The sequence below is a fragment of the Lissotriton helveticus genome, chromosome 5_1 (assembly GCF_964261635.1).
Source record: "Lissotriton helveticus chromosome 5_1, aLisHel1.1, whole genome shotgun sequence".
NCBI classification, from domain to species: Eukaryota; Metazoa; Chordata; class Amphibia; order Caudata; family Salamandridae; genus Lissotriton; species Lissotriton helveticus.
Genome location: NC_136065.1, coordinates 69,340,773 through 69,356,276, shown reverse-complemented (window position 1 = coordinate 69,356,276; position 15,504 = coordinate 69,340,773). Strand labels below are relative to the sequence as shown.

Below are 15,504 nucleotides of genomic sequence, written 5' to 3'. Positions count from 1 at the left end.
TCTCCATCCTAGCTAATTCCAACTTCATTCTCCTCTCCTCCCTCCTATCTTCTAGCTCGGCGTCAGTTAAACCCCTGTCTGAGACGCTGCTGCCCTCCCTCGAAGGTGTCCTGGGACCTGTCAGCAGATTCCCCCTTCCAGCTTGGTTCAACATTGCAATCTCAAGGACAGTGTCCTCGTCACTCTCTTCGGTATCTGGTTCTTCCCTTAAATGAGCTTCCACCCATGCCCTTATGCTTGTCAGCAACTCGCCTTTCTTGGCACCTTTGTTAAAGAATACCCCTTGTTGCTGACACCATTCTCTGAGTTGGGCCACAGTATTGGATTCTAGCTCTTTAAAATTCAACTCCATCTTTCACTTATGGAATAAAATTAACACACAGGAGAAAACCAAGAAGTGACCTGAGGTTAACCTCCACCCACCACCAGAAATAAATTTGGAAAAACAAAATTCAAATTAGGAGGGCCGCAAGGAGAAAACTCCTGGTGTAGGTCAGTGTATTGCGTTGAATTACTAATGAGTAGCTGCAACCAAGTCAGAATCCCACCGCTAGGCACCAAATGTTAGAACCTGGGATGTCAGGTCACCTAGGGTAGCCTGGCCTAGGGGTAAGACATGCAATTCTAGAGGCACAAGTGTGAAGGTTGCAAACCACCCAGCAGTAAATCCACGCAATAACACTTAAAAAGGACACTACACCAATTTGTTAGGAAAATATGTACTGGTTTATAAAAATAATATCTTTGCTCTTTTTGCCTTCAGAATTCACAATTAAATACACTGCAGTATGTCAGGTCATAAATCAAAATACTGTTGAAGTTGTTAAATCAAATCAATACTCAGCATTAACAGTGTTTTACATTAAACTCATCACTTTGAAGATGTGGTCTTCCCTGACACACCTAAACCTTAACCCTCTCCACACCTTAGATCACGGAAGGATGAATTAGCCTCCCTCTGCTCTAACTTCTTGCAGTTGAACTATGCACTAGGGCTGACATTAGAGACATTTGAATCAGAATGTTAGTTTACATTTGAATGAACACTCCACCTTCAATGTTATAAATTTCACTGTAACTTATCAGGACCAGAGGGTCGCTCCCTAGCACCAGCCTGGTCCTAGTCCAGTCAATCGGCAGTCTCTGCTCTTATGAGGGACACTTCTCAGCCTCTAACTTCCCCTGCTTAATCCTCCTTACTTGTAATACCTCCTTTAGTTGAGATCTTGCATCACCAGAGGCAGGGCAAAGGAGCTGAACGCTGAGGAGGCCCACCGATCTCCAGGGCCCCTCAGCTTCCCCCTTCCTACTCAAGCCAGCTCTCTCAGGGGCGCTGGAGCAGAGACGAGGTGTCTCCACACACGCGTTCAACCGCCGAGGGAATTTAGACGCTTCTCCTCACTCGGGGCTTACGCGCGCACACTTCTGGGCATGCGCGAGGTGTTCACGCTACCGCCTCGCTTCCAGACCCGCCTACCTCCCGCCTACCTCCGCGCTGGCTCCGCTGGCGAGACGCTACTCCTTCCGGGCCTGCTCGGTCCTAGGCCCCTCCTGCACCAAGGGAGTGGGAACGCCGGGGGCATGCGCGGTAGCGCTTACGGACTTGAAACCTTGGGTCTCTGTACAATGCCACAACCAGTGCTCCCGGGGGCCCTGCAGACGGCGAGATCAGCGCCGCTTCAGGGAACCGGCACCCTTCACCTTCCAAGTGCCTCCTCAGTCACAATCCAGCGCCGATTTCTCCTGGCCACTGCTCCCTCAGCGCCCACTGCCCCTCCCAGATGGCGCTCAAACACTGAGCTAGGACAGCTCACCAGGCGCTAGCTCCACTTCACAGCAGGTGAGAGATGACTCACTTTGGGGAGATTGGACAAGAGGACAGTCGCTGAAACCAGGGCAGGATGGTATTGAGGGCTAAATAAAAGGGTGGGGGCCACAAGAATTAACCCTCCACTGCTAGAGGGAATCACAGCAGAATTCCTTTCACTGGGCAGAGGACTGCGCTCCGCAGCGCCACAGTCTCCTTCTCCTGTTTACACCCCACTATTTTGAAGCTGGGGGTCAGTCAGGCGCCCAGGGTCTCCCCTAAACAACCACAGCGGGGACAAGACAAGGATCCCAGAGGAGGAGTAGAGAAGTGAATTATTAGGCTGCTTCCCAATCCAGGTGATCAACCCTCTCACTAGCCTCCCCCCACCTTCCAAGATAGCCTGTCCTCCAGCTGACTCTCACAGGTAGACAAAATGGCTGCCCCGCATTCCGCCTTATATAGGCTGCCCCTCAGTGGTCCAGAATGGACCAGAAGGTTCTGGAATGCCCTATACTGGTCTATGGGCAAGTTCTGGGTTTGGCAGTTAAGGCAGTTGGTAACCACCATTTTGTGTGGTTCCAACTTTTCCTATCAGAACAGGCCTCTGGGCCTGAGGTGAAAGACTATGAGGGACAAAAGAACACCTATACCCCTTGGCCAACAACTTTAAAAACTAGTGGACACAAAAATGATTAAGGGTATGAGGGGCAAAAAGGGGACAAAATAAATAATAAATCGGAGGGACTACACAAAAAAACCAGACAGGTCTAACACACACATATTATTCTAGCTGACAGAACATTCGGAAACGGGATATTAGCGTGCATGCGCTTGTGCTAGATCACCCTGTATGTCCCATGAAATAGTGATTCTGAGGACTGAAGTGCATGGGCTAATGCGCAGTGAAATTTTTTCATTGGTGCTCATGTTAAAAGTTCATAATTATATTTACATTATATGCACACATATTGCTGGTTACATGATGCTAAAGTGCGGTATTGGAGAGTTTTTCTGCACTGTATAAAAAGGTAGTAAATAGTCTAACAATAGTCCAGCAATTATTTCAAGTTATGTGTATGCATGATAAGCTTTATAGAGTTTATAAGTCAACCTTATGTTTTGCCACACATATTGCCGCTTGTATGACAATATGTAAAATTGTGTGGGTGATGTTATTAACTAAAGGTGTCAGGGGAAATTTAAGTTGTATTCTATTGCTTTGTTTATTATGCAATAGTGATTGGAAATGCTAGAGTCAAGCCACTAATTCAGGTGTTTTGGACTAATTGTGATTTTTGGATTATATATTCAAACTGTTCCATGGAATGTTATTGTTTAATCCAGAGCTTTCCAAACTTTTCCTGTTGGTGACACACTTTTTAAGACATGCATCATTTCGCGACACGGTAATGCAGTTTTACTAGCAAACCAGAGGTTAAATTAACTGCATTTTTAGACGTGCATCTTTTCACTACAAGGTAATTCAGTTTTACTAGCAAACCGGAGGTTAAATGAACTTTATATAAGATATAAGGACAAATACATATGGCATAGAAATTGTAAATAACAAACTGTATGGGGACACAACATATCTCACGAAAGCCTTTCATTGAAAAATATGATTTTTAATATAACACATATACATTGCCAAACTGCTGCTAGCTTCTGGGAATGTTCCATTAAAGAGTATACACACCCATCTTAGAAGTTCTACCACCCTCCCTTAAAAGTGAACTAGCCTTGATGGGAAATGACTGTGGTGGCACATTAAATGCACACCCACTCGATTGAAAAGTGCAGTACTCTGCTATTGAAAGTACAGAATCCCTGCTGCGATCTCTTGAGAATGTCTCACCAACATATAGTGCTCAATGCAGATGTTCTGTCACTCTCACATTAAAGTGAACCGCCTGCTAAGAAGTGACTGTACAGGCGCTTTAAAATTAAAATATCCTGCCCGCTTCGAATGTGCTGCATGCACCATTAAAAGTATGTAGTCCTGGTGAGACGTTCTGTCACAGTCCCATTAAAAGTGCACCAACCTTTGCTGACACCTGGGTCTGTGGAGGGACAATTAATTACATAAAAGTGGACTGTGATCGTACGCGGTGCGGTGTGGTGTCATTTTGCAATTGCACATTCATGTCCGATATAGCCTGTTTCCTTGTGAACGGTGTGTCATAGAGCTGTCCCTAGTTCTCTCAGACGCTTGGCGAGTGACAGGGTTTGTGTGCCTGTGTTTGACCCTGATTGAGTGTCATTTCTAACCGTGCAGAGTGCCTGATGGTGGGCTTGCACAGTCCTAACTTGTGAGACGTGCCCAGTGTCTGACCGTGGCTTTGCACCGTGCTATGTCCTGCTCAATGTCTAACAGAGGGTGTATCTTGTAGTCTACTGCTGGTGTCTGACAGTCTCCAAGTCTTGCGTTTTCTTGTGTTCTTGCATAACTGAGTCCCATGCTCTGGTGCGTGGTATCTGATAGTGATCGTGCCCCTGGGTTCTCACACCTGCTGTCTGTTAGGTGATGTGCCCACGCTGTCTCTTACCGGTGTCTGCCAGCTCTTGAGCTCTGCGCGCTCTCGTGCCCATTGTCTGTGCCACACGCTCATCTCATTCATACTTGCCGTGGCTCTCGCACTCTCAGGGTTAGAGTCCCATGAGGTTGTAACCCCCCCCCCCTTTCCCATCATATCTAACAGTGGCTCTCGCCTGTCCGGAGTCTGACAGTGGTCGTGTCCGGTACCTGGCAGTAGCTGAACCGTGCACGCTCTCAAGACTGGAATCTGAATGCGACTATCTCTGACCTCCTCTTGCAATGCAGCAAATAATGCAAAACCCATTGTCAGTCACCATGACCCTTCCCCACCTCCACATGCACACTCCTCCCAGCAGGAAACAACAGGAGGAAGGCAGGCCATTTTATTACCCCACCTCAGAGAGCATAGCCTCGGCTTCCAGACTCATCAGAGGAGCTGCTGCTTAGTTGTATTGCGTCACTGATATGAGAAGTACCGTCCTGCAAAATCAATTATTAGAGCGGGTCTATTAATCTCATGCGACACACCCACACATGGCAGGCGACACAGTACTGTGTCGCGACACAGATTTTGGAAAGCTCTGGTTTAATCCATGTAGATGAGTGGATAGCCGATATATCCATCTTTGTTCTTTTTCTAACAGTTGTTGTTGAGAGGGGGAGTTAACTGGGTGTTCAATGATGTTCCATTCCATGTCATTTGCGGTGTGGCCCAGTTCAAGGAAGTGATTTGTCATTCTGGTAGTATTCCTTTTCTACTGAATATTGCTTCTATGATCACATATTCTGGTTTTGACCTCTCAACTGGTTATGCCAACAAGTCCCATGTCCCAAATTGTTTGCCACTCACTTTCACTTTTTCACCATATTTTAATATCACTTTGAACACGGTCCTGAAGAAAGCCCTACTCATTTTTATACGGTCTGAAACATGTCGACCTAACAGATAACTAACACTCAACTAAACAGTTTTTCTGAGTTATCCACCTTTTTTTAACTTATCCTGGGCCACTGGGTCAATCAGAGTACCAGAGATATTTTTAATACACCACTACAACACACTAACACAAAAACCAGCTCCACTATAATCAGGTGTCATATCACAGCTGAGTATTTCGGCTAAACAGCTGGGAACCCAAAGATGTAGCATGACACCAACTAGGTTGGTGTGTGAGGGTTCTTCTAACAAACCCCTGCGGTGCCAGACACTGCAATGTCGGACATTGTGCTAGACAGGTCCATCCAATTTTGTTTTTGATAATACCTTACCAGGAACAAGGACGGCGCACCTCCAGTCCTAGCTCTCTCCGTTGTTTTTTCAGATCTATGTTGAAGGACAATAGGAAATTGTAATGCAAGGTCGTGATTGGGGCAATCAAAGTTGGAGGAGGGTTTACAGAAGTCATTGCAATCAAGGGGATCATGTATTACTTTACTGGAGAGACACAAACTAATTCTGGTGGGACAAGGCTGAAAGTTATGTTTTTGGAATAGTGCACATGGCAAGAGGGAATAGGTCCAAGTAATATCTCAGAACATAAGCTATTTCAGTGAGATTGTTGTCAAAGACAGAAAGTTTGGAACTCGTTTGAGTGGAAAGAATTAACGTCACATAATGTATAGGAGAAGCTGCTCCATACATTTAGCATGCGATACAAAGCAGTATGTGAGTTCATGTTTTACAGATAAATGGTTGTACTTGGAACTGTATTCTTTTTTTAGATTCGCATGTAACATTAAGCTTTGTTGATGAATAGGTGTATGAGGAATGGTGTTTTGTTATGAATAGTTGTATCTGTCTTTGATTGTTGTACAAATGTGTCTAAAATGATGAACTGTTAAATTCAGAATTATATTTTACTATTGTAAGGTTATATTGAGAATGTTACAATATTGTTATACAGTAATTTCTAAACCACTATTTCATTTTCAACGGTTGCTTGTGGAACTGTGTCTTAATGATGAACAAAACCGGTCCCAGGATGCTTGTTTCCCGTCCAGGGTGGATCTAGTCTGGCAGTACGTGCTGGACTGTTCCCATGAGGCACAGGGTCAGACTGATTTGCATAAGGCTAGGTCCGAACTGGGGTGGCGAAGTGAGCTAAAGAATGATGATGGATTTAACCCAGATCTGTGACTGGGGATGAGTGTATGAAAAGTTTCAGTGCTCCGAACATCATCTCTTTGTGTTTGCTTTGTTCGCCCTAAGTTGGCATGGTATGCCCAGACGTGGGTCCCTTGCTCACTTTTCCTCTGGATTTAAGCTAGCCTGGCAGATATTTTACCTCACAACCATTCCCAGGATGCTTGTTTCTGGTCGAGTGAAGACCTGGCTTGACAGTTTGGGCTGGACTGTTCCAATGAGGCACAGGGCCAAGACTGACTTGCAAATAGCTCGGTCTGAACTGGGTTGGCGAATTGAGCTAAAGAACGAGGATGGAATCAACCCAGATCTGTAACTGGGGGTGTGTCTGAAAATTTTCAGCGCACCGCTTATCATCTCCTTGTGTTTGAATGTATTTTATTGTCACCGCGTGTTTCTGGAATGAGTTCATAGTTGGAGAGTGGTATATAGGATCTATTTAAAGTTGACTGTTTGCATCTGGAACAGGACTGTATTGTCTAACATTGAACATGAAATGTTGCATTGCTGGTAATTGCTTTTACCTGGAACACTGCTGGAACACTGCTTAATTACTAATTGCCTGCCCTTGGAATGTTGTTTTATGATTGATCAATTTCAACTGGAATCCTGTATAGACCTCATTTTTATTCCATATTGACTATATCTATACATTTGTCTCTGTAATGGTGTTTTATAGTTCATACGTTGAAATTGGGATCCGTCTTACTGTTGATGAATTTCTTTGTAACAGTCATTCATTATTAAACAAGTGTTTGTGAAATTGTGTTAATGAAAATCTGTATCTGGAATATTTCTTGTTATTGTTTATAGTATTCTGAAATACTTTTTTCCACCTAATGTAGACCTGATGTTTATGATGGTTTGGCTGTAGCTAGAAGTTGTGTTAATACTGTTTGTCTCTCCAATTGTGTTGTTTAGTTCAGAGGTTGATTAAGGAGTCTGACTGTTGATGTTTTGCTTGGAAACTGTGATTTATTATTAAACAAGTTTTTGTGAAATTGTGTTAATGGATCTGCATCTGTAATACCCTTTTATGGTGACTTATGCAAGTTATTAAACCATGCTTTAGCTCACGTACTCTAAAGTCTGTTTTTGGATACTTGTGCCTCAAGCAATTCTCGCCTTAGATCAGACATCGGGTCCTTCTTACTCAGCATTCCAGTTTCAAACAACATTTTTACACTCATTCATCACATCCCAAATCTTCTATTTTGGTGCCGTCAATTTCGATAATTGACTTTTCAGAAAATGAGTGACTTGAGTCTGTGCCAGCACTGAGAGCCACTCCCATGGACCTGGAGACAATGCGGGTGTGTCAGGGATGTTCGCCTGGAGTGTTTACAAACATATCAGCATAAATATAGGTGACACCAAACACCACACTCACTTGTGGATACATTTCTGTAGATGCTGATCAAGCTATTTGTGGAGTGTGGATTTTTAGGCAGCCAAGGAAGGAATTTCAAAGGGTGTCATGGCCCGGGGAGGGCGAGCAACGGAAGTCCCTTTGGCAGGCATCATCCTGCTGCTCGTTCTGCGTTTTCACACCACAGGTAAAAATGCTTAACTGGTTAATATCCCTTTACAACTAGACTAACACATTACTAGCCAGCAAAGATTTTAAATCATGACAATTAAACTTATCCTATCATCCTTTCAAGGTGGATACATCATGTGTAATTGAGCTGGGTACAGCTGACACTGAAATTTCAATGCTTTGGGAGTTTGATATCAGCAGAATTAAAGAGTCCAGTTACTAAAATATTTACTGAAATAACTGTTGAAATGATGGAACACTGTAAGGATGTGTCTGAGGTCCCAGTAGGGTCCAGATTGTAAGGGTGTGCACAATACATGTGATTTCATTTTTAGCAGTACTACAAAATTACCAAAAAAGAAAAAAAAATGACAATATGTCATTTTGGTCCAAATGTTACTGCTAAATTCATCTTCACAGCTATTTTTCAAAACAAATTGTGCAAAAAAGTGTCATTAACAAGAGGGGTTATTTTGATACAATTATGTGATGTGGCTTTTTATACAATTATATGGCATGGCGTAAAGTCATAGCATAGATTGATTTTGCCAATCATTATACGTATATGTGTGGCATATCTGTGAAACTAAAGATCTGTAGACAATAGATGAGAAGGAAGGTAATCTGTAAGCAGTATGTACAGATGAGTTCATATAAAACACAGTAGGGGTTCTGTATGATCACACACCCTTGAACTGTTGTAAAGACTAGAAAGCACAATGAACTAATGTTCAACATTTCGTTTAGACCAGGGGAGCTGCTCCTAACATAGCAAGATCAATTCTTATAGCTGTCTATAGTATTACTGAAGTCCTCTGCTTCCAGGCACCTTCGCGAATATTATCTGGACTGGAAATGCAGCTGTAATAGCAGGTTTTACATTCATTTTTAATGATTCATAGGATAGAGTTTTTGAATTTTAGGTACTTTGGATTACCTCACTCTGGAAGCACTTCCAGAGAAGGATTGCTGTAAGGGTTTGTTTTTATATCAGCTGGTGTTTCTTTATTTATAGAATTTCTAAATGTGCAAATATTCAAGAGATGCCTTGGCGGTAGCAGAATACCAGCAACTAGTTATACAGACTCCTGAGTGAATAACCAACTATTAAGCTGCTCCCTAAAAGCTGAGATGGAGGGAGACAATGGGGACAGAACCAGGCACAGAAACAGGTCAGGTTCCCAGAGGAACAACACGGCAAAATCCAAATTAGACGATGAGTGTACAGATGATAATCCACCAAATTATTAATCTATCCTCGCGTGAGCTCACCCAGGATGAGACACGGATCCTCCACAAAGGTTTGTCATTCGTACCGACAATGTTTTCCAACAAATTCACTGTCCAAACAGAACTACATCACTTCTTCAGGAAGATTCGCTTGAGGTACCACTTCAGGAACTTGCCGCCCATGCTTAACCATCACACACAGGACTACGAGCTGCGTCGACCTTTACCCCTACCTCCCAGATAGTAACTCATTGAATACTAACCTTTGAGAGTATGGTCCTACGTGAGGCTATGAAGATCAGTTCATCCAGGAAGTATGTGAAACATAATATGACATCTGCAGAACAACTGGCATTAGATGGATTGAAGAATAACCATTCCATGGTGATCAAACCTGCTGATAAGGGTGGGGCAATTGTGGTCCAAAATGTGGATGATTATAAAAGAGTAATATACTCCCAATTGGATGATGGGGTGAGCTATTCAAAACTGGGGAGCAACCCCACGAAGAAGATCCACACTATTATCCTGAAAACTACTGAGAAGGGAAAGGAGATGGGATTCCTACAGCCGCGGGCCGTGGAGGGAGTTACGGTGGGGCAGGGAGGCTGGGAGGGGGAGGGGCAGGGTGGAGGGTGCTAAAAACCGGCATATGGATAATTGCAGGTAAGTAAACAATTTAATTAATAAAACGAATTTGGTTGTGCGCCTTGCATCGCAAAATGCGATGCAGTGCGCGCTACGAAATTCGTTTTATTAATTAAATTGTTTACTTACCTGCAATTATCCCTATGCTGGTTTTTTATCACCCTCCACCCCGCCCCTCCCCGCCTCCCTGCCCCACCGTAACTCCCTCCACGGCCCGCGGCTGGATTCCTATCTGACTTGGAGTTTCTATACCTTAATAAAAAGCAACCATGTCTACCTACTGTGTACACCCTACCCTAAGTGCACAAGAACATGGAGCAAACCCCTGGCCGACTCCTTGTGTCTGGTTGCGGTTCGGTCCTCGAACCACTCTGCAAATATGTGGACTTTTTTCTTAAACCTCTGGCAGAAATTACTGTATCCTACCTTCGTGACACCATGCAGGTAATCAATCTGGGGATGGAATGCCTTTCGAGCCTTAATACCAAATTCTGGTCACAATGTTGCTACCGCCACTTAATGGGTAGTCCAGCAGATTACTTCTATCTTCCAGGGAGATCCGGGGTCTCATGGCCATTAATTTTTGGAAGATCTGAGCGAATTTAAACCCTTGATTAGCAGAAATGCCATATCTCTGTTGGACGATCCCAAATTTCAACACAGTATTCCCCTTCATGACATCTCCTGCTGTATTCCTTGTTGCGCCCAGCACTTCCACATTACATCATTACTAAGCTGTGGAAAAATACTGGATTTCCATAATGGTATATGACAGTACATTTTCGGAATTGCCAATAACTTTTGTACAAGTTTCCAGAACCCCCTAACACTACCTACGACCTTGTAGCGCATTTTCTTATAGTACAGCCGGTCCGTTCTCCTTAATACCAATCCCTCAGCCTCTCTGCCCAATAACAACTCATAGATAGAGGGGAGGTTCTGGTTACCCCAAGGTGTATCGGCCATGTTAGTGGCTCGATCAAATAATATTGCCATCTGGTTTAGTAAACATACCTACTGATAAAACCTGACATTAGGATTCCTAACCCCCCTTTTTCCTGTGGAAGGGACATGAATTTAATTGAGCACCTGATCTTACCATACTGCCATAAAAAATTCATGAAGATTGCTTCTATAGATTTTAACAAACCCTCCTCAATTATAAACGGTGTGGCACGGAAAAGATCTAAAACTTTGGGAAACATGGTCATTTTCAGAACATTGGCCCTTCCTATTAAAGACAAATGTAGTGCATCGATTCTTTTCAGGTCTGCCATTATTGTTTTTAAAAGCGGTATGAAATTTTCCTAGATTATTTGATCTGATGTTGCATTAATCCTGACTCCCAAATAAATTGCCGATTCCACATATCTCTAATCGGCTTTAATGATGTTATTGGTGCATATTATCTGAGTCTTACCCTCATTTAAACAGTACCCTGAATGACGGCCAAATTCCTTTGTTATCCTGGCAAGTGTTAACAAAGCCCTACCTGGTTCTGGAGTAAACCTGGATGTTCTTGTCTTGAAAAGGTTTTATTAACTGTATCAGTCTCCAGCATCTCTCGACTGTTAAATGACAGTAGTCCGGGCGGACAAAAAATTAGATTTTACCATTTGATCTCCTTGCTTCTGGTCTGGTTTTCTCTGCAATTACCTGTCTCAAAAGAAAATTACCTAAAAACACTAAAATTGCCCGAAGATTATCCCCCTCTTTTGCTTGAACTCGGGGTATGAATGGTGTACGGTGAGCCCTCTGGACTTCGACAGCCCAATTCCATTCAGATAGCTCTGGGAAGGCGGACTTGAAGAGATCGATTACAAATGCCCTTTTGACCTTCAGTCCCCTCAGGAACTCCCAAAATCCTGAGGTTATTCCTCCTCTGCCTATTCTCGAACTCCTCCAGCTTCCACTGGATGTCCTTGATTTGTGAGTCATGAGCCTCCACCTGGGCGGATGCATTTGCCGCTTCCGCCTCCGTCAAAACTATTCTCTCCTCAAGATTTGTCACCCTCTCTCCCACATTTACGCATGCCTTCGAAATTTCCTTATGGTTCCTTGCATTTTTAGGTCTCGCCTGTCGATGCGCATGCGCATCGAGCTTGCGAGCCTATTGCGGCTTAAACAACCTTTAACTAAGAAGCAAGGAATCGTGGCGATTCCTTGCAGTGCCCGTGACTTTTAAGCTCAATGCGCATGTGCATTGAGCTTAAAAGCGCGTGCACATCAGTTCCCTCAGCCGCAATCACCGTCTGTTCCCTCAGCCACATTCCTCCCGACACCTTTTGAAGTGAAGCTTAGCTTCACTTCAAAGGCCCCGGCTTCTTCACACCCACATGCCGCTCTCCCCGCTCCGCCCCCTCCCCTGCCCGCCGTGTGCATTTCTCCTCCACCCCCTCCCCACAGCAATGCCCTCCGTCTTGTTTGTTAATTTCCTCCAACTGACCATCTCCTTTCAATACGTTTCCATTTAATCGCCTACCTCTCGATGTCCCTCATCCTCATCTCAACTCATCTATCACTCCAGCTATCTCCTCTTACACGTTATACGAATATCTCTCTCTTCACCTCCGTCCCACGATCTCTCATCTCTCTTCCTTTCACCCTCTAATCACGATTGTCTATTCTGTTGCTCTCCCCTCGCTAGCCCTCTCCCCCACCTATTAATCTTTTCTGTTTTCAACGCATTTTCACCCTCTTACGTCTTCCTTTTCTCCCTCGTGCTTCCTTCATCTTTCCTTCTCTAACCATTTTCCTCGTCCACCTCCCGCCATCTCTATACACCTCTCCCCTTCTGTGACCGTCACTCTCCTTCCCTGCATCTCCGTCGCTCTAAGCACCCCTATATCTCAGCCCTCTTACCCCCGTCGCACCTATTTAATCTCTAACTTCTGTCATGTCTCCCCAGTACCCATCTACTCCTGTTGGGTCACCTCGTGCTCTTCTCCTCTGTCCCACATGTCCTTTCATTTTCCCTCTCGCAATCCCATTTTACAGCTGCTCTTCTGATGTGTTCTCTCCATTGCTGCATGTTTCCTCTTTCTACTTTTTCCTATTGTCTGTTTTCCTAACCTCGCTCTCCCCAGCCCCGCCTCCATTTGTCTCCGCTCACTCTCTATCCATTTCTCTGCACGTTTCCATCTCCCGGTTAAATAATATTTTATTGGCAAGACAAATCAGCTAGACATTCACGGAAGAGAACAGGACGAGCTGCCAGCCCTCCAGCCCTCGACCCTGTTCAATATGCCCTGTTCAGTGACGAGGGAAGGCACATGCTGAGGTGCCATTTCTGACAGGGTGGAAATAAGCCGTTCTGCAGGCCTGTGCGCGTTTCCCTCAGGGGAAAGAGTCCGAGTTTTTGTGCCGCGCTATGTTGCCGTTTGTGGGAGACGTTCGCTTGCTGTGGAGCACGATGCCATGGTGTAAATCTACATGATGTCACCCGTCCTTCCGAATCCCCCCCCCTCACCAGTTTCTCACAACTCAGGGATAGTTCCGCCTCCCGCCATCTCTATACACCTCTCCCCTTCTGTGACCGTCACTCTCCTTCCCTGCATCTCCGTCGCTCTAAGCACCCCTATATCTCAGCCCTCTTACCCCCGTCGCACCTATTTAATCTCTAACTTCTGTCATGTCTCCCCAGTACCCATCTACTCCTGTTGGGTCACCTCGTGCTCTTCTCCTCTGTCCCACATGTCCTTTCATTTTCCCTCTCGCAATCCCATTTTACAGCTGCTCTTCTGATGTGTTCTCTCCATTGCTGCATGTTTCCTGTTTCTACTTTTTCCTATTGTCTGTTTCCCTACCCTCGCTCTCCCCAGCCCCCGCCTCCATTTGTCTCCGCTCACTCTCTATCCATTTCTCTGCACGTTTCCATCTCCCGGTTAAATAATATTTTATTGGCAAGACAAATCAGCTAGACATTCACGGAAGAGAACAGGACGAGCTGCCAGCCCTCCAGCCCTCGACCCTGTTCAATATGCCCTGTTCAGTGACGAGGGAAGGCACATGCTGAGGTGCCATTTCTGACAGGGTGGAAATAAGCCGTTCTGCAGGCCTGTGCGTGTTTCCCTCAGGGGAAAAAGTCCGAGTTTTTGTGCCGCGCTATGTTGCCGTTTGTGGGAGACGTTCGCTTGCTGTGGAGCACGATGCCATGGTGTAAATCTACATGATGTCACCCCGTCCTTCCGAATCCCCCCCCTCACCAGTTTCTCACAACTCAGGGATAGTCGTAGAAATTGAGTTCAAGGGGTACCCCAGCCTGTCCCAGCCTCCCCCTGCAGGAGCCTGCGCTACGCCCCAGGCTCCATACGATTTTTTTGCTACTCGCAATCACTCACCCTCACCCACCCTCACTCACCCTCACTCACCCTCACTCACCCTCACCCACACTCACCCTCACCCTCACTCACCCTCAACGCCTCACCCTCACTCACTCTCAACCCCTCACCCTCACTCACCCTCAACACCTCACCCTCACCCTCACTCACCCTCAACCGTTCACCCTCAACCCCTCACTCACCCTCACTCTCACTCACCCTCACTTACCCTCAACCCCTCTGCCTCACCCTCACTCACCCTCACTTACCCTCAACCCCTCAGCCTCACCCTCACTCACCCTCACCCTCACTCACCCTCAACCCCTCACCCTCACTCACCCTCACCCTCACTCACCCTCAACCCCTCACACTCACTCACCCTCACCCTCACTCACCCTCAACTCCTCACCCTCACTCACCCTCAACACCTCACCCTCACTCACCCTCACCCACCCTCACCCTCACTCACACTCACTCACCCTCACTCACCCCCACCCTCACTCACACTCACTCACCCTCACTCACCCTCACCCTCACTCACCCTCACCCACACTCACCCTCACTCACCCTCAACACCTCACCCTCACTCACCCTCAACCCCTCACCCTCACCCTCAATCAGCCTCAACCCCTTACCCTCAATCACCCTCACCCTCACTCAGCCTCAACCCCTCACCCTCACTCACCCTCAACCCCTCATCCTCACTCACCCTCAACCCCTCACCCTCACTCACCCTCAACCCCTCACCCTCACTCACCCTCACTCAGCCTCACCCTCACTCACCCTCACTCACCCTCACTCACCCTCACTCACCCTCACCCACACTCACCCTCACCCTCACTCACCCTCAACGCCTCACCCTCACTCACTCTCAACCCCTCACCCTCACTCACCCTCAACACCTCACCCTCACCCTCACTCACCCTCAACCGTTCACCCTCAACCCCTCACTCACCCTCACTCTCACTCACCCTCACTTACCCTCAACCCCTCAGCCTCACCTTCACTCACCCTCACTTACCCTCAACCCCTCAGCCTCACCCTCACTCACCCTCACCCTCACCCTCACTCACCCTCAATCCCTCACCCTCACTCATCCTCACCCTCACTCACCCACAACCCCTCACACTCACTCACCCTCACTCACCCTCAACTCCTCACCCTCACTCACCCTCAACACCTCAGCCTCACCCTCACTCACCCTCAACGCCTCACCCTCAACACCTCACCCTCACTCACCCTCACCCTCACTCACCCTCAACCCCTCACCCTCAACAC

At 46.1% G+C, this 15,504-nt stretch overlaps 1 protein-coding gene across 2 annotated transcripts in view; it reads left to right on the top strand.

The window, feature by feature from the left end:
• Positions 1 to 15,504, top strand: part of LOC144754139 (uncharacterized) — a 586,760-nt gene that overhangs the window by 233,550 nt on the left and 337,706 nt on the right. Inside the window, exon 1 of one of the 2 annotated variants that reach the window (XM_078641718.1) lies at positions 7,952 to 8,045. The exons of the other annotated variant lie outside the window; for it this stretch is intronic. Coding sequence (XP_078497844.1) covers positions 7,967 to 8,045 — 79 coding nt within the window. The 5' untranslated portion in view covers positions 7,952 to 7,966. Of the gene's footprint in view, positions 1 to 7,951; positions 8,046 to 15,504 lie in introns of those variants that run through there. 2 annotated transcript variants of the gene reach the window in all.